At 58.2% G+C, this 27,381-nt stretch overlaps 2 protein-coding genes and 1 long non-coding RNA gene across 7 annotated transcripts in view; 2 read left to right on the top strand and 1 right to left on the bottom strand.

Annotated features, from left to right (window-relative positions):
• Window positions 1-475: 475 nt before the first annotated feature.
• Window positions 476-27,381, bottom strand: part of PTH1R (parathyroid hormone 1 receptor) — a 27,516-nt gene continuing 610 nt past the window's right edge. The window contains exons 1-15 of one of the 4 annotated variants that reach the window (XM_049861685.1): window positions 24,097-24,178; window positions 22,962-23,084; window positions 10,846-10,948; window positions 8,660-8,794; window positions 6,362-6,472; window positions 6,139-6,257; window positions 5,862-5,956; window positions 5,467-5,659; window positions 4,791-4,944; window positions 3,134-3,194; window positions 2,722-2,788; window positions 2,373-2,467; window positions 1,537-1,678; window positions 1,380-1,421; window positions 476-862 (exon numbers count right to left, since the gene is read on the bottom strand). In XM_049861685.1, coding sequence (XP_049717642.1) covers window positions 485-862; window positions 1,380-1,421; window positions 1,537-1,678; window positions 2,373-2,467; window positions 2,722-2,788; window positions 3,134-3,194; window positions 4,791-4,944; window positions 5,467-5,659; window positions 5,862-5,956; window positions 6,139-6,257; window positions 6,362-6,472; window positions 8,660-8,794; window positions 10,846-10,948; window positions 22,962-23,036 — 1,770 coding nt within the window. In that variant the 5' untranslated portion in view covers window positions 23,037-23,084; window positions 24,097-24,178 and the 3' untranslated portion in view covers window positions 476-484. Of the gene's footprint in view, window positions 863-1,379; window positions 1,422-1,536; window positions 1,679-2,372; window positions 2,468-2,721; window positions 2,789-3,133; window positions 3,195-4,790; window positions 4,945-5,466; window positions 5,660-5,861; window positions 5,957-6,138; window positions 6,258-6,361; window positions 6,473-8,659; window positions 8,795-10,845; window positions 10,949-21,378; window positions 23,321-24,096; window positions 24,299-25,782; window positions 25,840-27,381 lie in introns of those variants that run through there. The other 3 variants (XM_049861686.1, XM_049861684.1, XM_049861687.1) reach the window with 3 other exon arrangements.
• On the top strand, window positions 2,462-7,155 carry LOC126063486 (uncharacterized). Its single transcript, XR_007514376.1, has 3 exons — window positions 2,462-4,863; window positions 6,210-6,263; window positions 6,582-7,155. It is a non-coding gene; the product is annotated as an uncharacterized LOC126063486 (long non-coding RNA).
• MYL3 (myosin light chain 3) overlaps window positions 24,362-27,381 on the top strand; it is a 26,913-nt gene continuing 23,893 nt past the window's right edge. For both annotated transcript variants that reach the window (XM_049861689.1, XM_049861688.1), the window contains exon 1: window positions 24,362-24,591. The gene's annotated coding sequence lies outside the window, so the exon portion shown is untranslated. The remainder of the gene's footprint in view (window positions 24,592-27,381) is intronic.

Below are 27,381 nucleotides of genomic sequence, written 5' to 3'. Positions count from 1 at the left end.
TTGTGGGGTGAGGGATCCTGGGGGGACAGTGATTGAGGCCAGTAGGCGGAGGGCTTGGACCAGGAGCCCGGGCCAAGGGCAGCCTGGGTCCCTTGTGAGGCCTGGGTATGAGTGTGGTAAGCGGCCGAGGTGGCAATGGGTGGCAGAAAAATGATGAGGCCTGATTCCTGCATGGCTGCCCTCGGCCGCTGTGACCCTGCAAACTTGAACCTCTCTGGGCCCTGAACGCAGCGCCTCCCAGGCCTCTTCTGCTGGACTGTGCCCCCTCCCCAAGACTCTCCCATGACTCCCAGTCCCCTCTCCTCCTGGGATGAGTCCCCTCTCAGACCACAGGAAGCCACACACTGCTTCCTTTTCCTTTTTTTTTTTTTTCCACTTATTCCTCCTGGCTCCAGCCCTGAGTGGGCAACTGTCCAACCACCTGTCTCTTGGTCCACCTGTCTATCTGCCCTTGTGTCCGCAGGTCCAACCCCCAGATCCCCGGTCACATGACTGTCTCCCATTCCTCCTGCAGCAGGGCGGGAGGCCGCTCAGGTCCAGAGGCCTCCTCGTCCAGCCCTGAGCAGGAGCCATTGAGGAGCCCATTGTCCTTGGGAGCGGCCATGGCAGGTGCTGTGGTCTCCAGAGCTGGGGCCGCTGGCTTGGTGTGGCTGGGCAGCTGGGGGTGGCCGTTGGTGGTAGCAGCGGGCAGAAGGCGGGGGCTGAGGGGCAGGCCGAGTCCCGCGCGGGGGCCTACATTGGTCACACTCGTGTGTGACACCATCGGGCCATAGCTGTAACTGCTGCTCCCACTGCGTGCCTTCCGCTTGAAGTCCAATGCCAGTGTCCAGCGGCTCCAAGACTTCTTGATCTCAGCCTGAACCTGGGGCAGTAGCAGGAGGATAGACGTCAGGGTGTGCCCCAACCACCCTGCCACATGCCCTCCCTATTAGTTTCCCCATCCCTGCCCCTGATATCAGCACTGAGTGGGAACAGAGGAAGGGGGGCTACTGGAAAATTCAAAGACCAGGCAAAAATCCTATCATCCTCAGAACATAGGGCCTGGCTGCAGGCAACTAACACAGCCAGAATCTGCAAGGCTCAATGGCTCTAAAGGTGGTTGAATCCTTCAGTTTGGATTTCAGATCACTCAGACCATGGGCATGGAGAGACACTTGATTTATGCCAGAGATTGAAGAGCCCACAAATTCTAGCACATCCTGAGCCTGAATCATCTGGAAAAACTTCTCTCCGCCTTCAGAATGTCCCTGGGGACAGTCTTAGAGGAGCAGAGGAAAAACAGGGCAGAAGAAGGAAAGGTCAGGACTTGGGAACCCCTGGCACACCCATCGGCATACCCATCCCCTCCCCACCATGCCTCAATGCTGCCCACCGCTTACCTCGCCATTGCAGAAACAGTATATGATGGCGACAAAAAATCCCTGTGGAGAGAGGCAGTCCGGTGGGTCAGGGCTGGGAGTCCAGGTCTGGGTGTAGGGGTGGGAGCAGCAACCACCCACCCCACCGCCCTGAGCCGGCCAGGCCCAAGCCGCGCACCTGGAAGGAGTTGAAGAGCATCTCGTAGTGCATCTGGATTTGCCAGAGCGTCCCTGAGACCTCGGTGTACGGCGTGGCCATGAAGACGATGTAGTGGACACCGAAGAGCGGCATGAGCACCAGCGTGGATTTGAGCAGCTTCCTGGGCCAGGGGACAGGCAGGGCAGGCAGGGCAGGAGGGTCAGGGCTGAGTGGCTCCGCCTCGGTGAGTGCTGGGCCACCTCCCACCCTGCCGGCCTCAGGCTCCAGAAGCTACAAAGGAGCCCAAGGCTGTGGTGGCCATGGGAGGATGACTACTTGATCTGGTCCACCCAGGACAGCCTGTTCTCTCAGCAGAGTGTTTACAGCCTTCCCCGGTTCTCAGACGAGGCTTGGGGTGGACCATACATTATACAGTCTGCTCAAGAATGACCTGGCCTCACTCTCCCACGGACCACACCTCAGGTTTCAGCTGAGCTGCTGCCTCCTTGGGGCCACCCACTGCCTACTTGTTCATTGTCAGATGCCCCACGACTAGCTCTTTGAGGTGAAGCATGTGTTTGTCCCACTCTCGCAGGCTCCAGGTGCAGGGCCTGGCAGCAACAGGGACAGGCTAGCTTTGGGAGACCCCTAGTGACTCCAGAGGCAGGCAGGTGAGGTCCCATCATTACTGAGCAGGTCAGGGTCCCAGGCTGACGGGGTGGGTGGGGACAGCCAGGGAGAGAGGAGCTGGGTCCTTCCCTGGTGACAGCCTCATCCATGGGGACTCTGCCTCTCCTGTACATGAGACTGGGATTCCATGACCCCCGGCTCCACCCCCAGCTCCCAGGAGCCTGGGCATGTTTGGCGTGGCTCACCGGTACTGCTGCCGCGTGTCACACCGGCCGGCATTGGTCTCCCGCAGCTTGGTGGCAAGCACCCGGACGATGTTGATGAAGAGGATGAAGTTGAGCTGTGGGGGTGAGGGGGGCTGAACTGAGGCTGTACCCTAGCAGGTTGGGGCAAGGACACTTGGACCCCCAGCCCTGCCCCAGGCTCTGCTGTGCCGTTACATCTCTGTGTGGCTTCTTGGGCCCTCAGTGTCTCCATGTGGACAGGCCCTTGTGGTTCTTCTATTCCTGGGCTCCAGAAACCTCTACAGGTCCCTGTCAGGGGGTAGTCCACACTCCCACTCCACCCCATGGCCAGCCTCCCACCCCTGCTCACCACAATGGAGGCCAGGATGGGCACCTGGATGATCCACTTCTTGTTCCCAGAGCTCAAGTCCCAGCACCTGGGGGAAGTCAAGGTATCACCCCCGGCCCCTCATTGTCCCCACCCCAAGCCTACCCACAGAGAGGCCCCAGAACCAGTCTGCTCTGACATTAGCTGTCAGGGACACAGGACAGGGGTATCAGGCATGGCCAGGCCTAAGGCCACCCTGACAGGTCTCTATAGGAGAAGTAGCCTCCTGTGACTCTGAGGCGGTGCCCAGCTGTAGGCTGGACTGAAAACTCCTGAAGCCAGGGCCACTCAGGGCTGGGGGCAGGTAACCCCCTCAGGTGCATCACAGAGGAAAAGCATCCCTGGGGCTTTTCTGACCTGTGTCAGAGTCAGAACCTTCCCCACCTGGACCTACCCGGTGTTGGCCAGGGTGGCTCTCACACTGACCCACACGGCCACGAAGATGGCGGGCAGACCTATGGGCATGGAGGAGGAGAGTGTATGACGGGCTGTGGATGCCATCCATGGATGCCTTCCTCCCCTCAGCCACCTCACCAGCCCCACTCCCCTCATCCCTGATGATGCTCAGTGTACCCATCTCTGCCTCTGCTCCCACCCACCCTGGACACATGGGCCACTCAGCCTGTGCTGCCCCAACAGCCTCCCCTAGGGCCCCAGCCCTCAGGGCCTCAGTGCAGCACTCTGCCCCCATCTCAGTGGTTCTGCAGCTTCTACGGTCAGTCCCACGCACCGCACATCTCCGGGCACACGGTAAAATAAGGTCTCACTAACTTAGCGAGGCCCAGTCCTTTCCTCCTTCCCTCCCCTGCAGGGTGGAGCTCTGGGCTTGGGGATTCCCCCTGAGGAGGGAGCCTAGTACCAGCATTTTTCCGTACCAGTCCCCCCACCCCACCCAGTTTGAAAGGTCTTGGCCCCGTGGACGAGGCCAAATGGGGTGAGGGTTGTCCCAGGCTGGGCAGAGGCCCCAGGGGAGCCTCAGTGAGCCCTGGTCTGATCCAGCTCAGGGGGTGGGAGCCACCATTGAGCAGCATGGTGCCCGAGTGTGCTTTGCCGCTGGGCAGGGAGCCTCAGGCTCTCACCCTCTCCTACTTCATTCCAGGCCCGAATGCACCCTTGGGAGGCTCAGGGCGTGCCCCGAGTTTATGCTGAGAAAGAGCTGTGACATTTCTGTGCCATGGGTTCTCTGCAAGCCCTGATCTGTGAGTTTCCCCATCACCCTGACCCTCCACCCTCAGAGGCTGTTTTCATTCCCTGGGCTCAGGCCCAGGCCTCCCCCAACTGGAGGGCTTGCCAAGGGTGAGGAGAAGGTCAGGGTCTGTGCCAAGGGGCAGGGAGGTGGTGGCTGTCAACCTGAGGGCCTCTCAGTGCAGAGGCGGGGGCTTGAGGGGCACCGGGTACGCAGGGGTATTGACGGAAGTGTGAGGGCTCCAGCCACCCGGCCCACCCTTCTGCAGTCTGGGCAGATGCCCTGGAGCCCAGCCAAGGCCTGGAACTGCCAACAATAACGGACAATTATCGGTAACTTGATCCTGGAGCCCATGGGGGCCTGGGAGGGAGGCAGAGTCCCAGCAACCCATTCTGGAGAGGTGCTGCCAAAGCCGGCTGTCCTGCTAGGCTGGGCCTGTAGCTCCAGGCCATGGACTCCGTGGCCCACCTCAGGCTGGCAGCTCCACTCAGCTCCTGCTCATGGGGCTCCAGGTGGAGGGAGGGTCCAGGCCCCCAACTCCAGCTCCAGGCTGACTTCTGACCCAAGATCCCACTCTGATTCCAAGCTGAATCTTAGCCCGAAGGACCCTGGCCCTCTCTCCCCTGAACTGAGGCTCAGCCCCAGGTGAGTCTGATCCCAACACCAAAACCAGGTGAATTCAATGCCAGGTGAATGCTCACCCTGGCAGAGCTCTGTTCCCTGAGCCTGGATGGAGTCAGAGTCACAAAAGGGTGGGCAGGATATGCTGTGTGGGCACCTAGCCCTTGCTGGTGCCCTCTGACCTTATGCCCGCGGTCCCACCCTTGCCTGCTCCTCACAGCCCGGCCCCGTCATGCCTGCGTACCCCAGCCGAAGACTGTGAAGCCCCATAGGTACTTCTTCTCTGAGAAGAAGGCCATGAAGATGAGACTGTGCAGGTACAACCCCTCCACCAGAATCCAGTAGTAGTTGGTGGCCAAGAAGTAAAGAAAGAAGGTCACCGCCACCCGGCAGCCCGCCTAGGAGACCAGCTTGCATTAGTAGGAGGGCAGACCTGGGGAGGTCAAGGCTAGGGGGAGTCAAGGCTGGGGGAGGGCTGGTGAGAGGGGATGGCAGGGGAGATAGCAGGGCGGGGCTGGTGGGACAGGACAAAGTGGTGCTGGCCAAGTGGGCAGGGCAGGGCAGGCTTGGGTTGGGGTGCTGAGGGGTGTGCATGTGTGTGGGCGTGGTGCCGGGGCAGGACGACACTCATAACGAGTGGCAGGGGCCAAGGTGCAGAGGTGGGTAGTTGAGGGTTCTGGGCTGGGGCAGGGGTGTTGACAAAAGTGCAAGGGCGGGGCACTCACGAAGCCCTTAGCAGTAAGGGCTGGAAAAAGGGCGTATGAGGGATACCGTGAGGTGGGGGCACCCACAAAGCCAGTGGTAGCAGGAGACAGGCAGGGGCGAGGGCGTGGCTGGCGGTGCCGGGGACGCAGCAGGGTAGGGGCTCGCACGGAGACAGCGGTGGCAGGGGGCCACGGCGTGGGCCAAGGGGCACTCACGTAGCCGGCAGCGGCAGAGAGCGGCGGCGGGGCCTGGGCGATGGCGCGCAGCTCTTCCTCGGTGAGGCGCTCCGCCTCGTCAAGCGCGGTGCCCGAATAGAGCACCGCGTCCTTGACGAAGATGCTCACTGCGCGCAGCATGAAGGACAGGAACAGGTGCATGTGGATGTAGTTGCGCGTGCAGTGCAGCCTCCTGCCGGGCGCGCGACATCACCGCGGTGAGGGGAGGGGGACGCGCGGTGGGGGGCGGGCAGCGGGGCCCGCGCGTGGGCAGGCACAACAGGCAGGGGAGAGGGGAACACTGGGGAGGTAAGGGAGGCACCATCCCTCGGCTCCGCCCCGCCACCCTTGGCCACGCCCCTCACCCCGGCTCGGCCCGCCCTGGCCCCGCCCACCTAAAGTAGGCCAGGATGAGCACCGCCACGGTGAGGGAGGCCAGCGACACGGAGTAGCCCACAGTGTAGATCATGCCCAGGCGGTCAAACACCTCCTGTGGAGGGTGGGGAGGCATGGTCAGGGCCCTGGGACTTGGGGGACCATCCGGGGGAAGGGTCAGGGGCCAGGTTAAGGTCGCTGGAGAAGTCAAGGTCGACAGTCAGGGCTAGGTCAGGGGCCACCAGTGGGGTCGGGTGGCCTTATCAGGGCCAGGTGAGCGAGGGGGAAGGCTCGCACCCGTTCACGAGTCTCATTGGTCAGGAACTTGACGCACTCGCTGTAGTTGGCCCATGTTCTGTTGTGCCCAGGTACCAGCTCCCAGCTGCCATTGCGGTCACAGCGTCGGTAGGCATGGCCTGCAGGTCAGTGGAAGGGTCAGGGCAGGAAGAGGGAGGTCTGGGGCCACCAAACCCTGAGCTCCAAGCCCTGTCATCTCTGTGGCCCTCACTCCCAGCCTTACCTTTGTGATTGAAGTCATAAATGTAGTCAGGACAGGGCACAGCCACCACCTCACCTGGTGCCCCCAGAGGCCAGCACAGGATGTGGTCCCACTCAGGCAGGCAGGGACGCCCTGTGCCCACAAAGACAGACAGGGTGGGGGACGCCGAAGGGTTGGAGAGTCAAGTTCATGGTTAGTATCCCAGAGGGATGACTACACCTGTGGCTGTTGGTTTCTGCAGGGACAGGTGCACCCAGGACTGGAGAATTCGGGCTTGGAGCATTCTGGAGAAGCCCAAGATCCAGACATGGCCGCCCCGTATTGAGCTCTTATCCCATACTGTGCCCTGCATCCACCTGGCATCACAGAATTCCCTACAGCCCCTGTGACAGGTCCTAGCACTGGCCCCACTTTCCAGATGGGCTGGCGGAGACCCAAGGAAGCAAGTGACTTGCAAGTGCTCAGCTCCAGGCCAGGCCTCTCTTTCTTGTCTTTGCCCCGGTCCCACTTTCCAAGTGTCCTGGAGAATGGTAGGATCTCAATCTAACACTTTCTCACCTGAGAATGGCTTCCCCAGGAACCATGGAGAGGAGACTGGAGGACTGGTTTCCGGTGCCAGCTTGCCCCCAAAGAACTGCTGACCCCAAGCAGGTTCCCCCCTTTCTGAACTTTGGCTTCCCCTCTGGAAAATATGAGTCTGTGTTCCCACCACCATCTAAGACCTGCTGTGAGCACCTGCTATGAGACTCTCCTGACCACTCGATCCCCCAAATCTAAGTGCTAATAGTGGGATTCAAGGCAGGGTGACACTTTGAAGCCCCAGTCTCACTGCAGAGATGCTGAATCCCCACTGAGGGTCACCAACCTCTCTGAATCTTCCATGTTCTACCCCCCAGGCACTGCCCCTTTCTTCCCCCCCCCCCCCGCAGGGCTCTAACCACAGGACTCTCCAGCACACTGGAAGGCTGCCTTGGCAGCTGGACCCACCCTAGCTTGGTGAAAGGCTCTCTGTCCTGGGCGCCATATTCCCAGCCCCACCCAGCCGGGCCCACAATCCCCTCTGGTCCCCAGGGAGCCACAGGGTGACCACAGTCTCCCAGATGTGGTCCATCTGGAATCCACTGCCCACCCGGCCGGTTCAAGCCAGCCCTGTGGCTGCAGCCTTGGCTCTGTGTTTCTCTTCACCTCCCTGAGGGATGACGCTGCCCCACAGTTCCCTCCGTCTCTTCTCTTCTCCCTCCTTATCTCTGGCCCCCACCCTTATCCAATCACCTTCCTCTCCTCCTCTGCCTCTGTGGCCCGCCCCACTATGTGTCTTGGTGCCCTGAGCCTCGACCCTCAGCTTGTGCTTCTTGTTCCCCTCTCTGTCCTTGTGACTGTTTCTCCCTGCCTGTCTTTGTCTCTCTTGCTCCATCCCTCTCCCTGTCTCTGTGTGCCTTTTCGTATTTCTGTCTGTGTCTCTCCCTACCTCCCTCTCTCTCTCTCTATCCCTACCTCCCTCTCTCTGTGTCTCTCCCTGCCTCCATCTCTGTCTCTCCCTACCTCCCTCCCTCTGTCTCTATGTCTCTGCCTGCCTCCCTCTATCTGCCTCTGTGTGTCTCTCCCTGCCTCCCTCTCTGTCACTTTGTCTCTCTCTACCTCCCTCTGTCTCTGTGTCTCTCCTTACCTCCCTCTCTCTCTGTGTGTCTCTGCCTGCCTCCCTCTCTCTGTCTCTGTGTGTCTCTTCCTACCTCCCTCTCTCTGTCTCTCGCTACCTCCCTCTCTGTGTCTCTGCCTGCCTCCCTCTCTGTCTCTGTGTCTCTCCCTGCCTCCCTCACTCTGTCTCTCTCTACCTCCCTCTGTGTCTCTCCCTAGCTCCTTCTCTCTCTATCTCTGTGTCTCTCCCTACCTCCCTCTCTCTGTCTCTGTGTATCTCTCCCTGCCTCCCTCTGTCTCCCCCAGTCTCTCCTCCCCTCTCTGTCTCTCCCTGCCTTCCTCTCTGTCTCTTCGTTTCTGTGTCTCTCCCTGCCTCTCTCTGTCTCCTGGGTTCTCTTATCACCTCTTTCTCTCCATGGGCAGAGCTGTAGCCCAGTGCCCACTGCTGGGGTGGGGCTGGGACCCACATCTCCCTGAGGCCTGAGCCACCCTGCTCACCTGCTCCCTGCACATGCTGAGCTCCTGCTCCTCCCGGCCTCTGTCCTGTCCTGGGGAGGGGCCACAGCCTCTTCCTTCCACCGGAAGCTGACTGAGGAGTGTGAGGTCACGATGAGGACAGAGCAGTGGGGCAGGTCGGGTCCAAGCCCCTCTCAGACGCATGGAGGCATGGAAACACAGACATACCTTGGGGCCTACTGCCACTGGGCACCTCCTGGTCCTCCTCGGACTCCGGGTAGAGCTTCCCAGATGCCTTGTCTTTCCTGGGCTTCCCTGAGGTGGACGCAGAGGTCCATCCCTTGTCTGACTCCATTATGCTGGCTGGAGAAGTCAGGGCAGTTACAGCCATCAGTTCCATTAAGGCAGAGACCTGGAGTACCTCCTTTCACAGGCCCAGCCTCCCCTTTGTGCATGGAGGTTGTCCCCCACCTTACTGACATCAGGGCTCTTGGGGAGCCGAGATGATGGGTAGAAACAATGGCTGTAAAGTGCTTGCCAGGTGATGGAGTCATCAGAGGGGCTAAGGATCGCCACAAGGGGTTCAAGTGGGTGAGAACCCCATGTGAGGGTGGGATTAACTAGTGGGCTGAGCAGTAAATGTGGGCAGGACAGAGTCGGAGCCAGAGCGCACAGGAGGTGGAGGCCCCACCAGGGGGCGCATGGTAAAAGTAGATGCGGGTGGGGATGCCAACGGAGAGGTTAGACAGTGAGCAGAGCCAGCCCAGGAGCTCTGCAGGTAAAGAAGCCAGTGGTATGGAAGAGCAGGACGTGCAGTTTGTCTGTCAAGGGCGGACAGACACCCAGGAGTGGACGAGTTAACCTCCCCCACCCCTGTCCCTGGATACTAGAGTAAGGGGTTCACAGGTTCCACGAGTGACCTGGAGACTCCCCATTTGAGATGAAACCTGCCGTTTCTCCTCAGTGGAGAGATGCTGGAGCTCTCTTTCTAGCTGAGAAGCCCTCCTTATTACAGTATCTGACCTGCGCCCCTTCAGCAACAATCCAAGCCCCTGGCCCTCCCACGTCTCAGGCAAGGTCAGGCTCTGTGGCAGCAGTGGGATGTGAGTCCAGACAACCTGGCCTGGGATGAAATGGCTGCACCCATTTTCCTGCCTCCACTCTTGGGCACCAGTAAGGTGGGGGTAGCAGGATTGGGTGGAGCAGGAACAGAGGGGCTCTACCAGGGATGGGGAAGGGGCAGACAGAGGCACCTCCCAGCTTCCACAACCAGGAAGAGGGCTGGGATCCAGGGCCCAGAGTGAGGGGGATCCACCTGAACCCCCACACCTTGATGTGACTGGGACATGGAGCCCAGGGAGCCACTGGTGGGGCTGATGTGTGCGCAAGTGGGGCTCGGTCTGCAGACACCTTGTGAGTCCTTGTGAGCGTGAGCAAAGTCCTTGTGCTATGGGGTGTGTGTGTCACACTGTGTGTGTGTGCATGCTTTGTGTGTGCCAGTATCCTCCCCCAGAAGCCTAAGGGCCAGCCCAGGGGAGGAAGCTACACTTGCCGGGTCAGTTAGGGTCTGGGCCTCTTCCCGCTTGATGACATTAACCAGAGACCAGGGGCCTGGATGGCTACTAATGAGGCCATATCTCTGCTTCCAGGAAATTGACTCAAGAAGGGGGGTGGGAAGAATCCAGCTTGGGGGGCGGGTGCAGGAGCTGTGAAACTTGGTATGTGCCCATCTCCTCATGGCAGGGGTCCTATGGACATGCTTGCCCTCTCTACCAGGTCAGTACTCTCTTCCATGGTGGCCAGAGTCTGAGTTTCACCCCATGCCTATCCCTCTACCCCTATCTAGCCCCGCAGACCCTCACTTCTCATCCTGGAGGCCTCTGCTCACCCCTTGCCCTCTGCTCAGGTGGACTCCTCCCAAGTCCTACCCATCCTGGCCTTGGCTTGGATGCCTCTCCTTCAGGAAGTCTTCTTTGCCCAAAACGTGGGGGCTGTCCCCTAGTGAGCGCTGCGGCTCTACAACTTCAGCTGCTTCCACACCCCACCCGCACTCCTGGGCACGACCCTGGCGAAGGCTCTTTCCATCCCATCTCCCAACCAGATATGGAGTGTGTGTGTGTTCCAGGGAATGTGCGCGGGGGGAGAGCTTGTCCAAGGGCTAGTGGTGGGCAGCAAGGGGACCTAAGCCAAGCCAACGACCACCTGAGCCTGCTAGCCCCGCCTGTTTCCCCCACTTCTGGTCCTCACTTCCGCCTGGCTCCGCCTTACCCAGGCCCGCCCTCGCCGGGTTCCTACCGCTGGTCTCCCTTAACCGGATCCACCATCACCGGGTCCCACCCTCGTCTGGTGCCTCCCTTTCCTGACTCGGCTCCCGCCCTCCTCATCCGCCCCGCCCCTCCCGGCCCCGCCCCCACCTGGCCTCAGTTGGACTTCCTTGAGCCGCTTCTCGCACTGGGCCTGGGCTCGGTGCAGCAGGAAGATCTGTTCCTCCTTGGTCATGACGTCATCCGCATCCACCTGCGGAGCCTAAGGTCAGACCGCAGGCAGGACTTCCCGGCCCAGCAGGTCGGTCCCAGAACCATCCCAACCTCCCTGAAGGATCCCCCTTTTCCAAAGGCCCTGAATCTAGAATACAGGAAATCTGCTTTATGTAGCTCCCATTTTACAGATGGGAAGCCGCGGCTCCGAGAGGTAGGGCCTGCCCGGCTAGAGCGGAAAAGGGGGGCTGTCCCCTGCCTGCCAGCCTGCCAGCGACCCTTCAGGCTGCAGTCACTGAACTTCTCTGTCCAGTCCATTCCCAAGGGGCACATGGGAACGGGATGGAATGTCCCAGGATCAATCTTCACAGGATCCTGACTGCCGGTTTGAGACCTGGGGGGTGGGGTGAGGGGCCGGAGAGGATTAGGAGTGGTGAACCCTAGGGAGACAAACGCGGGCCTGGATTCCTTCAAGTCTTGGCGCCCTGGGACGCTTTGGGAATCACTGACTTCCGGCCCGGCCCCTGCTCCCTGCGAGGCTTCACTGCCCTCCCCAGTGAAAGGTGAGTGAGTGCCTCAGCCTCCTGAGGCGGAGGATGGAGGGACTGCTGGCCAAGGGCCTGGGCTGGGGGGGCGGGGGGCGCACCGGCGCAGGCTGTGGCTAGGAGTCCCTCAGCTTCTGCTTATCTGGAAGCCCCTCGGTCCCAGCAGACCCTGAGTTCTGATGCCGCTGACAAGCCTTTGCTCCGGCTGCTCCCTCTGCGATGCCCTTCCTTTCCTTCCAATCTACAAACCCTGGGCATTGGCCATCGCCCACTGGGAGTCACTGGTGTCATTTTAAGGAAGGAGAAGGGAACATCTTGAGAGGAGGTGGTTTCCTCTGTAACGCGCTGCAGGAGAGGGTCTGAGCTTCTGTCCCCCTGACTTGGGCGGGGAGGGGGTCAGAGGGTGAAGCTCAGTGTGCTCAACCCAGCTGTTTCCAGGAGTAGGACTCTGACTCACAAGGGGTTAATGTATCCCTCAGAGTCCCCACGGCACAGCCGCATTCCCTGCAAATCCCTCCAGTCAGGGCCGTGTCCTGTCAGACCCGAGTCCCCTCTGACAGCCCACGGCAGGGCTGGGCGCCTCAGTCGGAGCGGAGCTGTGCAGGGCGGGAGGACCGCGAGGCGGCAGCGAAGGAAGGAGGCGGGCCGGGGAAGGGGCGGGCCGGGGCGGGTGAAGGCGGGCGGTCCGGGCTGGGTGGGTCAGGGAGCCCGGCTGCAGGGAGAAGTTAATTGACCGCGTCTCTTGGCGGCAGCAGCAAAGGCTTCCAGGGCCAAGGAGTCTCCAATTGGCTCGGCTGGACTTGGGTTCTACTGGTTTCACTTAGCGGAGGCGCGTGCGCGTCTCTGCGCGTGCGCGTGTGAGTGGCCGCGCATTCCCAAGCGTCCCACACACGCTGTCTGGCCGGTGTGTGCACTTGCATGTGCGCCTGTCTCTGGGCGTCCTCGCGTGAGCATTGTCCTGCATGTAAATTTGGGCACGCGGGTCTGACGTGTTTGTGAACATGCATATGTACATGTGTTTCTGGGCGAAGGTCCGCGTGTGTGCATCTGCGAGTGTGTGATGCGGCTGCTTGGTAGCGTGCGTGTCTGTAGGGTCTAGGGTGGACCCGGGGATCTGGGCTGGACCCAATGCCCATGGGCCCCGGGAAGCTGCTGGAGCAGAATCCCATGTGCTGGCCGTATGACCCCCGAGCTCCTCTGCCTCCCCCTCCCCTACCACAGCTACCGTAGAGCAGAAGCAGTGGTGGGCGGGCCTCTAGACCGTGGGGCTTAAGGGAGGACAAAGAGGGCCTGCCCCATCTAGAGGCTTCACTGTACCTCTGTCATGGGAATTCGGGCTGCTGAGGGGGTCTGATCCCTGCACAGCTGCCCTGCCCACCCAACTGCCATTGTAGCACCCCTCAGTTCCCCCCCCCCATTTCCATCATTACAACTAGTACCTTCATTATAACCATCACCACCTCCGCCACCACCACTGCCATCACCATCTCCACCATAATCACCAGCACCATCACCATTAGTGCCTTTACTATTACCACTGCAGCACCATTACCACCAACAGCATCGTCACAACTGCTACATCATTACTATCATTACCAATGTGATTTTCACCAGCATTTGACCACTGCCACCACCACCATCAGCACCAGCCTCATTACCACCAAAGAAAACATTAGCGTCTTCACTGCCATCAGCAGTATCGCCGCCAGCCCCATAACTGCTATCAACACCACCTTTGCCATCTTAGCGTCCTCAGTCCCTACTATGACCCCTTCCCCACTACCCATTTCTCTTTACCCATCTCTACCTCTCAGAACAAACAGATAATGCGCTATGTTTTTCCAGTCAACAGAGATCCCTGGTGACTGAGGCTCTGCCAGTCCCCAGCGATTGGTTGAGTTGACACACCAGCCCTTCCCAAGAGGTAGATCAGCTCACCATCGTGACTGAGGATTGCAGCTGGTAGCCTAGACTAGAGGCAGGCAGTCATGGATTGATAAACTGACCATTTAGCCGACTGATAAATGGGCAGGTGGACTAGCTGGATGATGACCATGAACTGACCAAGCAACTGACCAACACACTCTCTCACAGGCCCAAGGGCTCTCTCTGTTCAGCCTCTACCTAATGCTGTTGGTTTCACCACCATGGCCAGGAGCACCATGTTCATTTTCCAGAGTCTTGTTTCCATGGTGGATCTGGGAATGGTCAAGAGAGGGGAAGGTATGTGCTCCTAGAACCCGCTGCTCCTAATCCTTCACAGGGACGGTGGCCCCACCTCGGGCCTCCCCGAACTTTAGGACCCATTTCTCTGTCACTCTAATCATAGGTAGAGCTGCCATTGCAGCAAGAGGAGTTCAGGTCAGAGTCAGGAAAGCACTTTCTGCAGGAGAGGAGGGCAGTCCCACACCAAGTCCATTTCCACCTCCAGGCTTTAGAGTACAGCTCCTTTGCCTGAAACACCCTGCTCACCCCTCCCTCCAGCTGCATTCTTCCCTCATCCAAGGAGACTCTGCCACCTGAACTAGAGTTCGAATGCCACCTTTACCACTGCCTGGCTTTGTGACTTTGAGCAAGTTGCTTAACCTCTTGTGCCTCACTTTCCCACCTGTAAAATTTGGATAATATAGGGTTGTTGTGAGGATTAAATGAGGTACTGCATGAAGAGCCTAGGCAGGGGTAGGGCAGAGGCATGAAGTCATGGCTTCCTCCCATGATGGGTTGGTTCCCTTGCTGCCTGGCGATGTGGGTGCCCCCAGGTCAGGGACCCAGTGTGGTGGGGGAGATTGTCTGGGTGGGTCAGTGGGCAGCAGTGAGGGAGGTGAGAACCCAGGAGGATTTGGGGCAGGGAATACAGAGGGCCTTCTGAGTGACGTGTTTGTCTGGCGAGAGGCCCTGGAGTTTTTTTTTTTTTTTCTTATAAATTTTATTTTGTTGTTGTTGAGAATATACACAGCAAAACATACACCAATTCAATAGTTCCTACATGTACAATTTAGGGACATTGATTACATTCTTCAAGTTGTGCAACCATTCTCATCCTCCTTTTCTGAGTTGTTCCCCCGTCATTAACTTAAACTCACTGCCCCCTAAGGCTCCCAGCTAATCTTTCGAGTTGCTCTTATCAGTTTGATCCCATATACATAGTTCTTAAAAAAGCATGATGCTCAAGCCAGACATTTTTTACTAGTTAAGCTAAACTATTGTTCAGTTTTAAGATGACTTCAGGGGATATTTTTGGTTTAAGGTTTAAAGATTATCTCAGGGCAATAGTTTCAGGGGTTCATCCAGCCTCCATGACTCCAGAAAGTCTAGAGTCTATGAAAATTTGAAATTCTGTTCTGCATTTTTCCCCTTTTGATCAGGATTCTTCTACGGAATCTTCGATCAAAATGTTCAGTAAGGGTAGCTGGGCACCATCCAGTTCTTCTGGTCTCACGGCAAAGGGGGCAGTTTGTTCACGGAGGGGAACTAACCACACATTCCATATCCTCCTCCTGTTCCTGGCTCTCTTTCTTCCTCCGTTGCTCCAGGTGAATAGAGACAAATTGTTGTGCCTTGGATGGCTGCTTGCAAGCTTTTAAGGCCCCAAATGTTAAGCAACGAACTAGGAGGTAGAACAGAAGCACTAAACACATTATTAAGCCAATCAACTGGGATGTCTCATGAAACCATGACCCTAAACCTCGGAGGGAGCTTTTGGGATGGAAGGAGACCCCAGTGATCCCTTGCATCTCTAGGTCTAACTTGGACTCAAGCCAGGATTCAAGGTCATTGCCAGCGCCCCTGAGCTTGGGTTTGAGGGGCTAGAGGGCCCCTCCTCCACATCTGCCCTAGTTGAGGAGGCTTATCTCTCGGAGGTGAAGGGAAAATGCTGACAGCTCTGATTACTTCCTGGCCTGCGTGCCCCATTTGTCTGCTGTGTTCCCCTCTCCCCCTTCCCTGCCAGCACATCTTCCCCGCAGAGTTCCTGTCTTCTTGGCCCAGCTCCAGGATGTGGAGGACTCAGACTTGCATCTTCTAAGATCCAGAGAGTCTGCAGATCCTGGGTCTCAGGGGCAGGACGAAGGGACCAGGGCTGGGTAATGGCCGGGTGTCACTTAGTCCACACCCACTACTGACTGGGCCACCCAGCCCTGGAGCCAAGTGCCCTTCATTATCCACCCATACCTTAAATGGCCTTGGGTTAGGTCTGAAGTGACTCCCTCACCCCCTTCCGTGGGGCCCGGCCTCAACGCCCCTCACTGCAGCGCACCCGCCCCACACTCAACTCCCCAATGCAGAGTGGTCCTGTGTGCACATGTGTGCACAATGCACAGAGTTTGCAAACACGTGGGGAGTGGGGTGCCCTGACCTTAGCCCTGAGCTGGGGAAATAGGGACAGGAGATAGCCTGAGGGCTGGAGCTGGTGTTGGTGGTGCTCCTGGCCAGTGCAACTGGGTGCCTGAAGCAAGTATGTTATTTACATACACAGGGGCTGCTGTCTCAGGGAGAGAGCAGTGTGTGGTCAACAAGAGGCCCGGAAGTGTCTGTCACTTCCTGAGTACCAAGGAGGAGAAAAGCCATCTGCTCCCTACCCCTGCCCTTGCAAGTGCTCCTTCTAACTCAGCTGGGGGGGAGGGGGGGAAGACCTACGGTTGGGGGTGACGTCAAGGCTGGCAAGGGTGATAGGGACAGTGGTGGACCCAGCCGGTTCCATGCCGCTGACCAAATGAGAGCCACTCACCCTCAATTCCTCTCCCAACTGCCACATTCCACACGTTGGCTCTCTGTGATCCCACAGCCTCAATTCTCCCCCTGCAGGCAAATACTAAGGAGGAAATAAAAGGGATCCTTCTTTAGCTGCTGACACCTCTGCCTCTGGGAAAGGAGTTCCTTATTCCTTGGTCTTAGCCTGGGAGTGCCTTCTTGGGTCATCTTATCCATCCCCCTGCATGAGGTCAGCCTGGTCCCCTGTGGGGGATGGGGTGGGCCTGTTGGCTTCTTGCTCATCTTTAGAGAAAGCAGATCTGCTGGGTGTCCCCTGATTGCCTTGTAGCGAGCTTGGCCTTCATCTCTAGCAGGCCCTGCCCCTCGCTGGCCCCTGACTCCCTCACTGAATGCCTCCTCAGCTCCTTGCCACACAGAGGACAGCCCCTGCCCCTCTCAGTGGAACTGGGGGGCCCCTCTGCCTGCTGCCTCTATCTCCTTCATCCTCATCTCCTTCATCCTCCACCACAACCCTGCAAGAAGTGTAGAGGAAACAAAAACAAAAACCCCAGTGGTGTCAAGTCCGTTCTGACTCACGGCAACCCCACGTGTTACAGAGTAGAACTGCTCCACAGGGTTTCTTTGCTGTAATCTTTATGAAGGCAGATCACCAGGCCTTTCTTCCGTGGTACCACCGGGTAGGCTTGGACTACCGACCTTTAGGTTAGTGGTGTTGCTGTTAGATGCCGTTGAGTCGGTTCTGACTCACAGCAACCCTATGTACAACAGATCAAAACGCTGCCCGGTCCTGCACCACCTTCACAATTGTTGTCGTGTTTGAGCCCGTTGTTGTAGCCATTGTGTCACCTAGATTCACACTTTGTACATTCCACCTTCCAATTTGTTCATGCATGTCTGAAACTGTTTCTTCTCATTTTGAGTCGTGCTACATCAGCAAATGAAGGTCCCAAAATCTTTACTCCATCCACGTCATTTTAAGGTCGACTCTGCTTGGAGGAGGCGGCTCTTCCCCAGTCATATTTTGAGAATCTTCCAATCTGAGGGGCTCATCTTCCAGCACTGTATCAGACAACGTTCTGCTATTCATAAGGTTTTCGCTGGCCAATTTTTTCCGAAGTAGACCGCCAGGTCCTTCTTCCTAGTCTGTCTTAGTCTGGAGGCTCTGCTGAAACCTGTCCACCATGGGTGACCCTGCTAGCACTTGAAATACTGGTGCCATAGCTTCCAGCATCACAGCAACATGCAAGCCACCATAGTATGCCAAACTGACAGATGAGTGGTGGTTTAGGCTAGTAGTCGAGGACAAACCCTTTGCTCCACCCGAGGACCTGCAAGAAGGGTGTAGTTATCCCCATTTTACAAACAGGGGCACTGAGGCTGAGTCACAACCAAAAAGAGGATTGGAGTGAAAGTCGGCCTGACACCACAGCAGCAGCCCTGGAGGAAGGGGGAGGAAGGAGGCCATTCCCTGCCACGTGGATAGTCTAGCTCCAGCCACCATCTTGTCTTTCTAGAGTCCTGGATTGCACCCTTTGCTGCGTCAGGCAAGTGCCTCTTTGCAGACCACCTAAGGCAGCCCCCACAGAGGTCATTCAGGAGTGGAGGTGGGCATGGAAGAGATGATGTGCTGGTGACGGTGAGTTGGTGATGGCAGCTCGTCCCCAGCTCTAACTGGGCTGAGGACAGTTGGGCATTGGTGTTAGGAGCAGGAAGACCTTATGCCTCCAGAAAAGCCAGAAGAAGAAACCTTGCCCACACAGAGACCCCCTCGTAACCTCCTGGCCTTCCTGCACCCCTTTCTCCAGATTCCACTACTGGGCCCTGTGCTGGCATCCCCCAGTGTCTCCCATGCCAGCTGGCTGGGACTGCTCCTCCACCCTCCGTCTGTCCTGCTGGCCCAAGCACACTGGGACAGACTCCCTGCTGGGGACGCTCCTGCTCAGCCACCACTGACAAGTGCTGACTTTTCCTCCCCCTCACCAGGCCTTCCTGAACAGGCTGCCTGTGTTTGGGGTAGGAGGGGCGGGTGGGGGGAGAGGCACTGTGACGCCTCTCATCCTGGCCAGCGTGGACAGCTTCGGGGGTAGGCTGTGGGATGGGGGCCTGGGATGGCCGAGTTGGCTGCAAGGACCGGTGGATCTTCACAAGCAAGTGAGGGACTTCCACATGGGCTGGGGAATCAAGGTCTAGAGGGAGGGTGTGTCCTGGCTTAACCGCAGCCTGGTCAGCAACTGATCCCGCCAGGCCTCACCTCTAGCATCAGGCTGGCCCCTGAGTGGGGGAGCTTAAGGGTTTGGAGGTCTCTAATGTCTTTGTACATTTAAGCAAAACTTTCCAGCTTTTTCCACGTGCAGCATGTTCTGCAGGCAATTTCAGGGGTGTATAAGCCTCCCACCCCAGACTTTCTTTTTCCTGCAGGTCTCTCTCTGAAAGAGCTGCCTTCCCAATGTGGTGGCCAGACCAGGGAGTGTCCCCAGAAGGCCCTCAACAGGAATCTGGGGGAGGCTTCTTGACGCCTCATTAAAACATTCCCAAGAAAACCCAAGTTCCTGGGAGGGCTCAGCTCCCCTCCCTCTGCTCTGTCCACAGGCAGTTGCCAGAGCTTGGGGGTGGGGGGGAGTGTTTAAAGGCAGGTGGTATAAAAAGCTTCAACGAATCAATATGAGAAAGACAAATAACCCATAGAAAGATGGGTAATGGCTCTGAGCAAGCTCTCATAGAAGGTGGACTATAGCCCAATGAAAAGTCCACAAGCTCATTGGTAATTAGCAAATTAAAATGACAAGAGACACTATTTTCATCTATCAGAATGGCAGCAATGAAGAAAGTAACCCTCATGATATCCGATGAGATTGAGGGCATGGGGAGAGAGGCCCTCCTGGTCATTCCTGGTACGAGTACAAACTGGCACAGGCTTTTTAGATGGCAATTTGCCCACATCTACTAAAATACAAAAAAATGGGCATGTTCTCTGACCCAACAGTGATGGAATCTAGAAATATCCTACTGGGAAATGGCCACACAGGGACATGAGAGGGCATTTCAAGGAGCTTCCCCATGAACCATGGAAACACACATCACACATAATTTATGCAGAAACAATCTAAATGTACATTCCCAGGGCCTGCTTAATGTATCCCAGATTTCAGAATACTATGCAGCATTAAAAAAGATAGATCTGTATTTACTGACATGAAGACCTCCAAGACACACCTTTAAGTAGAAAAATGCGTATAGAGAAACCAAAAACCAAACCAAACCCGTTGCCGTTGAGTCTATTCCGACTCATAGCGACCCTGTAGGACAGAGCAGAACTGCCCCAGAGGGTTTCCAAGGAGCACCTGGTGGATTCGAACTGCCAACCCTTTGGTTAGTAGCCAAATTCTTAAACACTACACCACCAGGGTTTTCCATGAAGAAGCCTTACTATAAACTGATACCATTTTTAAAAAGCCAACCAAACAAACAGAAAACAACAGAACAAAGCTATCTACTTGATATGTACACAAAGAGTTACCATTTGGAAATACAAAAACTGTCTAGGAGGCCATATCCCATCCCTGACTGTTACAAATGGTTTTTAACAGAAGCAGGAAAGGGGCTTTAGGAGTGATCAAGGAGAACTTTCATTTAATATATATTATTTGGCCCTTTTATAAGAAAGAACATATTCTGTGTACTAGATATGAAATTAAAAATAAAATTAAATTAAAAGCAGAAGGATTTTGTGCAAAAAAAAGAAAAAGAAAACCCAGAGTAGGCCATGGAGTCTCCCACCAGCCCCAGCCCCAACCTGCTCGGGAGGAAGGACCTTGGTGCAGGGCCTAAAGACCTGGATTCAGATGCGAACTCTCCCACAGACTCAGTGTGTGGAAGTCAGGGCCCTTGCCTATAAAACAGGTGGGTGAATTGACTGAAGGAGAAAACCCTTGAGACTTCTAGCTCAGAATCCGGGGCAGCCGTTGCTCAAAATGTGTTGGTTCCTATCTGTCTTTAAAAGAGAGCAGGGAGGCTGAGCAGCCCCTGCAGCAGGCTGGAAGGGGCCCATACGTTCCCGCACATCATGTCTCTCCTGTGACTTACCCCCGGGTCACATCTCGGCATTCAAGGCCTGCCCCTGACCTGAGCTTCAGTCTCTCCCACTGCAGTTTCCACTCCACATGTGTACATGCTGAGGGTGTCCTTTGGATGCGGCATCCCAAGGAGCAGATCACGCCCAGGTCTCCGACTCAAAATCTGTGGGCCCACCGCTTCGTCTGAACCTCACTCCTCTCCCTCTCTCCACACCCCCATTTTCCCAGCTACTCTTCCCTTTAGGGCACAAGACAGACCAGCTAGGTCTGGACACACTCAGCATCCTCCCACTGGGATGCTCTTTGGCCCCCCAACTGTGAGCCTGGTCCTCAGTCAGCTGGGCAGGCAGCATACAGGTTTGGTGACAGGAGCTATCAGCTGAGGCTTGTGGGCTTGGTGGGCACCAGTGCAGATATGCCTGGGAGTGGCAACCCCTGGGCTCAGGAGAGGGAGCTGGCAGGCTGCCAGCCTCTTGCCAGCTCTAGCTGAACCCAAGAGGCCCACGGGGCATTGAGCGGGTGAGCAGGCTGCTTCCCTACTCCTTGAGCCCTATCCTCTAGCCCTGAAACCAAGGAGGGTCCAATGGACTCACAGCCTGAGAGGCCAGCCATAGCCTCCCCAACCAGGTCCCTGAACAGCCCCAGCCCGGGTACCCCCCTCCTGCCCTAGCCCTCAGCCTTGGGTCGGGGCTGAGCCAGGGGCATTCTCTGCATGTGCCTCAGTGTGGGGCCCTGAGGACCCTCAGCCCCATACCCAGAGGAACAGAGCTTGGCACTTGGTTGGCATGAGATAGGTAAGTCGTATTGGTTTTGTGATTTGGGTTGATTACAAAATGGGGGCAGTAACCAGACCTTCCTCTGAGGGTTACTGGGAAGATTAAACTAGTTAATATATGTAAAATGCCTCAAACAGCGTCTGGTATATAGGAAAGTACTACAGAAGCATTTATTAAATAAAAGTAAGAAAACAATAGACTGGATGCTCACGCGCTCACAAAGGCACATACAACTGTGCTCCATCCAGCAAGTCATGAGCACACCGTGAGCTCACGCTTACAATCACATAGACAGATGAACACATGTGTCCAGAGTTCCCCAGAGCCCTGATCTGACACAGACACATTTGGGGACCCCTCACTCACCACCTCGTCTTCCTGACAGTCACGCTGAGTGCACACGCATGCACACATGGACCCTGCCGGCTGGCCCGAAATGGTGGCTGTGTTGTCCCTGCAGGGAAAGACCTTGAGCCTGGCCTGACGGCAGGGTGGGGAAATGGCTCCATCCTACCTCTGGGCAGCGTGCTAAGCCCCGCTGAACCTTGGTTTCCTCATCTACATGTCCTTGCTCATATGGGATGATGTCTCTGGCTTTGGGAAGCCTCTGCTGTGGCCAGAGTCATGAGGCCTGGGCGCCAGTGAACGGGGGCTGCTGAGGAAGGGAACACCTCCTATCACGGGTTTCTTAGGCAAATGTTTCTTTCATGCCTGTTTACAGATGGGGAAACTGAGGTGTGGAGAAGGCTAGCCCAAGGTTACACAGGCATTAGGCAGACCTAGCGGAGTCTCAGAGCTCCTGCCTCCCAGGCTGGGACTCTGCCCTGGGCAGGGATCTACTGCTGGTCAGAAAGAGGAGGCTGTCTGCCTGTCTATGTCTCCGGGGTAGGAGAGTACCCCACCTGGGACACGCAGGGGTCTTGAAGTCAGACAGCCTTCTCAGGAATGAACTGGTCCCTTGGGACATGGCTGCTGTGGGATCTGAGAGGATGGGACACCCCCCTCACCAGGGAAAAGGTCCTGCCCCTCAGCCTCTCTGTTTTCTGCAGCCAGCCGCCTGTCTCTCCCTGCCTTTTTCTTTGCTGTTCTGTCTGTCCACCCCTTCTGCTCTGGGGAGCTCTTCTCCCCACCCCCTTTTGTCTCTGTCGCTCTCCTCTCTCTCTCTTTAGGCTTCTCTTCCATTTTGTCTCTTCGTCTCCCTGTGGTTCTCTGCTGGTCACTGCTCTCAGGAGGGTGCACTCTCAGGAGGGTCTTTCCACGGGTCTCCTCGCTCACTGGAGTTCCTCTCAGCAAGTTTCTCCTGGAGGGGTGTTCTGGAAGCCAGTCTCCTTCAGGAGACCTACATCCCTCCTCTACGCCACACCACATCCACCTTCCTGGGCAAACGGCTTCCACTACGGGTAAAGCTGTGTGTGTGTGTGTGTGTGCGTGCATGTGTGCATGTGTGCAATTGTGAGAGCTGGAGGGGGTCCCTCAGCCCTACCCCCTGTCTGGATGATTCTGACTTTGGACCCACATCCCTGTGTCCTGGATTGCAAACAAAACTTGCAGAAAACAGAGCTTCCTCCCACCCCCCCAAGCAAAGTCTGTGGGACCCCAGACTTCCACCAAAGCCCAGCCTTCCACTGGATCACACTGTCATCTTCAGAGGACACACAGCCAGAGAAAGAGAAATAACCCCAACCACACATTTCCAGACCTGGGGCCCCATATGCAGGCTTGCGAGATGGGGAGACCTTAGTCGTGTGGAACCCAAGTCCAGGCACCCCGGAGACAGCAAGCACCGAGGATCCCAGTTCAGAGAGGACCCTCACTCAAAGTTCAGACTATTCAGAGAATCCAAGACTCTGTGCCCCGGACCCGCCGCAGGCACCCCGGAGTAAGCCCCGCAGCGCCTTCCAGGGCCGGGTTGGGCGGGTGTTTGTGCTGGAGTGCCGGCGGGAACTTACCAGCGCGTATGCGGAGCTGAGCACCGGGCAGCAGAGCAGGAGCGCCAGGCCGGGCGCGATCCGGGCGGCCCCCATCGCCACCGCCTAGGGCCGCGTCCCTCGGGGCAGCCGCCGCCGCCGGCCCTGGTGGTGTTGGGGTGGGGGTGTGCAGAGCTGCGTCAGGCCGGGTCGCCCCGCCCACGCCCCGGCCTAGGGGACCCCGGCGTCCGGGCGGCCCGAGGCCCCGGGGCCCGGCGCGGGGTCCATGCGCCGAGGGCTAGCGAGCGAGCGCGAAGGAGGGAGAGAGGGAGGGAGAGAGGAGGGAGGCAGCCGGAGGCCGGGCGGGCGGCGGGCGGGCGCCGAGCGCTGCGGAGCGGCCCGTCTGCCTCGGAGCGGAGAAATCACATCCATATGGCCGGGCCCCCCGCCCCCGGCCCGCCCCCCGACCCCCCCGCTCCGCCTTTTCTTTTCTTTTTTTTTTTCTTTTGGTGAACTGGGAGCTGTGGCTTCGCCCCACGCCCAGTGGGGGAGGGGGCGGGGGAGGGGTCGGGGTCGCGGTCTGCGGGGGGCGAACGGGGCTGTTATTTTTAGCTCGGCGGCAGGCCACAGCGGGAGGGGGTCGGGGCGGGGCGGGGGCGCGCTTTGAGCCGCGCGGGGCGTGCAGCTTGGGGATGCGATCCCAACTTTGCAAAGACACGGAGCCCTCCGGTGTTCTGGCCGTCAGCTCCCGGCTCCTCGGGCCCCCACACTCCCATCTCCACCGCGGCCGCCTCCGGCATCTCCTCCCCATCCTCGGCCGGAGCCCCGCCTGCGCCCGCGCCGCCCGAGCGCGCCTGCTGCCGGGCCGCTCTGTCTGTCAGTCCGTCTCTAGCTCCCCCGGCCTTGGCCTCCTTTCTTCCAGCGGCCCCGAGCTCCGTTTTGGTCACTCCCTCGCTCTCTCCCTCCCCTCCCCCTTCTCCCTCTACGAAAACATTTGCAAGTTTCCAAAAAAGCCACCGAGCCGCGCGGCCCGGGGCTGGCGGCTCCACCAGGCTCCGAGGAGGCGCCGCCGACTGACACCGAAACAGACCAGCCCGGCCGGCCCGGCCAAGTCTGGAGTCACCGCGACCCAACTCCGGCCCCCTCTCTCCGGGGTCGGCCCCCAGCCCCGACTTACTCCGAGCGCGCCGCCGCGGTCCCCGCCTTGCCATGGATGTCGGGCTCCCCCCGACAGCCTCCCCAGGACAGCGCCCCGTCCGCGGCCCCGGGGGGACTTCATGGAGCTCTCAGGATGCCCCCTCGCCGGCCTGGCCTCCAGCGTCCCCCGCCTGGCCGCTGTTCGGAGCCGCCGCCCGCCGCGCGCGTCCCTCGCCTCGGCGTCTGCCGCTCCCCCTCCCCCCGCGACCGGGCGCCGCGATCCTCCCCCGCGCCCTCCCTGGGCCGCTCCCGCTCCCCCCACCCCCCCGTCGCCTCCGACAGCGGCTGTGTGGAGGGGCAGAGCGGAGTCCGCGGCCCCCAGCCCCGGGACGTTTCTTTAGAGACAGTGGCCCAGGGTCGGACCGCGGCAGGGTGTGATGTGAGTGTTGGGGGGACCGGACCGGGGAAGCTCTGACATCGGGGCGCAGGAACATGGCCCAGGGTGCTGCCACCGCTTCATTCTCGGCTCGGGAAGGCAAGACCTTTTTGATTTGTTTTGTTTTGTTTTGTTTTTGTCTGATTGTCCTGTCCGGGAGGGTGAATAGGAACCCTCAGCTTCGGAGCAGGCCCTTTTCACAGGAGGATCTCCTGGGAAGGCCGCCCGGTACCACCTCGCGCCTCGGCCGCAACGCTATCTGTCTGCCCGCCGGGCTCCGGCACGGGCTGGGCTGGGGTCCCTGGGGAGATGGCTCCGCTGCCAGCCCCAAGCCAGGCTGGGCCGCCGCAGCCCTCCTGCCCCGCCCCACCCCGCCCCCAGTCCCCAGTCTCTTCTCTAGTCTGTGGGTCCGCAACGCTCTAGACCCGCTCCCCCCTTCACACCCGTCTCCAGCCTCAAGTCCCTCTCCCTTCCCTGTCTTTCCCCGGGTCCTGGTCTTTTGGAGTCTCGACCCATCCAGCCGCCTATCCGGCCTCCCTAGTCCCGCCTCTGGCCACACCCCGGGCGCCTGGAGGCCGCAGGCTCTGGGGCTTAGTCCGGACCCCCTGGGGCTCCGCCACCCCCCACCCCCCAGCGCTCTAGGTCAGCTCTGCTGGGGACCCTTGGTCTGGAGGAGGGGAGAGAGGAGTCTACCCCGCCCTGGCCGGACGTGGGCGGGGCTTACATGCTCCTGCAGGATAGAGGACGCTGGGGCTCTAAGAGGAGGGGGCTTTGGACCCTAGGTGACTATCTCCTGTACCAGGTGGTGGACCTGAGGCCCAGGGAGAGGCCAGGGACTCCTGGAGGGGAGGCCTTTAAGGATAGTCCAAAAAAACAACAACCACCAAACCCATTGCGGATGAGCCGATTCAGACTCATAGCGACCTTATAGGACAGAGTAGAACTGCCTCAGGGTTTCCAAGGAGCGGCTGGCAGATTTGAAGTGCTGGCCTTTTGGTTAGCAGCCGAGTTCTTAACCACTGCACCACCAGGCCTCCAAGAATGGTCTAAACGCGTTGCCTTGGAGTGGATTCCGACTCATAGGGACCCTATAGGACAGAGTAGAACTGCCCCAGAGGGTTTCCAAGGAGCACCCGGTGGATTTGAACTGCTGATCTCCTGGTTAGCAGCTGAATGCTTAACCATTGTGCCACCAGGGCTCCAAAAATGGTGTAGAGGAAGCAAATGCGAATCTTAGGTCCTTGAAAAGATCATTTGGGCTGGGTGGCAGCTCCTGCTTGACCCACTTACCCGTTGAATGTCCTGGGCTCCGTGACACTCCCACTGTCTGGGCCTCAGTTTCCTCATCTGTTAAATGGTGGAGCTGATCAGTTGATTTAAAGGGCACTTTCAACTTTACTGTTTAGTGTGCAGGCCTGTGGGTTCTCCTGTGCCACAGACACAGCCTGTAGAAATCAAGCTCCTCAGGGCCCCCAAACCCATCCCCCATTGCAGGAATGGTGTCTGCCCTCAAAGTGAATGGGTCCCCAAGATTAAACCCTAAGGCTGCTGAAATGCAGCTTCGCTCAACCTTCCTGGCAGCCCACTCCCACTAGACTCAAGCATACCCACCTTTTGCCCTGCACCCACAGCCATCTTCCCAACACAGTTGTCTGGTCATACCCCTCCTCTGGGCCCCACTGGCCTCAAGTTTCTTGTCCTGGCATTCAATGACTGTGCACAAAGATGATTCCCCCAACAGGTACTGTCCACTAGACTCCAGATCTCCCCCCGCCCCATTCACTCCCCATGCCCTTGCCCTTGCAGTTCCCTCTCCAAGACTGCACTCCTCTGCCTGATGTAAAGCATACCCCTCCTTCCTTGTGACCTTGCCTCCTCCATTACTGCTGGGATTGTGATTTCAACACTGCCCCCTATGGTTTGCGGGTTCCTTGGGCGCAGGAACAGGACCCAGGTGCCCAGAGTGATCTTGGGTTTTATATTCTGATGGTCTCAGCTTTAAGTCTCTGTCTCTAAGTGACTCCGTTCTAAGTTTTATGGTTCGATGACCACCGCCGCCACCCCTTCCCCACCTTGGTGATGGGAAAAGAGCATTTATGGAGGGTTTAAGGGAACTGGGAGGTAAACTAGGGGCTGATGGAGGGAATTTTTCTCAGATCTGATACCAGAAAGCTGAAATTGGGAAATAAATAGTATTTTAGCTTGGGAGGACTGGAGTAAGCTGTGGACAGGGCCACGGTGAAGGGATCTGGGGGGCTCCTGGGCCCCTTAAGGACATTCTCCTTGCTGTAACTCCTGTGGCTCACTCCAGAATGTCTTGCTGGACATTCCACTGCTGTGGGTGGTGCTACTGACCCCCTAAATCCCCCCCAGGCCTCTGGTTAAAATGCCACCATGGGGGTGGGGGTGTCACACATTAACCGGCACACCCCAGTGCCTGGCAGATCAAGCCTGCCTTTCTTGAGAAGCAGGCCCTAGGGCCCCAGGGTCAGTTTCGGGTCAGTTTCAATGGTGTTTGGAAAGGCCTGGCTGGTGGGGAGTGGGGAGTAAGTCCCTGTGGGGATTCCCCTCTCTGATCCCCAGGCTGGGCCCAGGAGGAAGAGCCAAGGCGGCTACTGGAGCTTAAGGCTGGAGCAGGGGCTGGATGCTGGCTCTGTCCCTGCTGGCGTGGCCACCCTCAGTCGACAAGACTCTGCTGCCGCCACTGCCACTGTGTGTAGGGCTCTGGCCAAGGTACACAGACCCTGGGGCCAAGGTGGACACCAGACACAAACAGGAAAGACAGAAGCTCAGCTCTCCGAGCTCTGTAGCCCAGCCCCCCCTCCCTTGGGGCCTACCCCTCTCAACCCAGGGAGCTCTCTGAGACCAAAAGTCCTCGTTTGCTTCTGA

Source organism: Elephas maximus, chromosome 20 (genome assembly GCF_024166365.1).
Source record: "Elephas maximus indicus isolate mEleMax1 chromosome 20, mEleMax1 primary haplotype, whole genome shotgun sequence".
Lineage (NCBI taxonomy): Eukaryota > Metazoa > Chordata > Mammalia > Proboscidea > Elephantidae > Elephas > Elephas maximus.
This window is presented reverse-complemented; position numbering and strand designations above follow the sequence as displayed.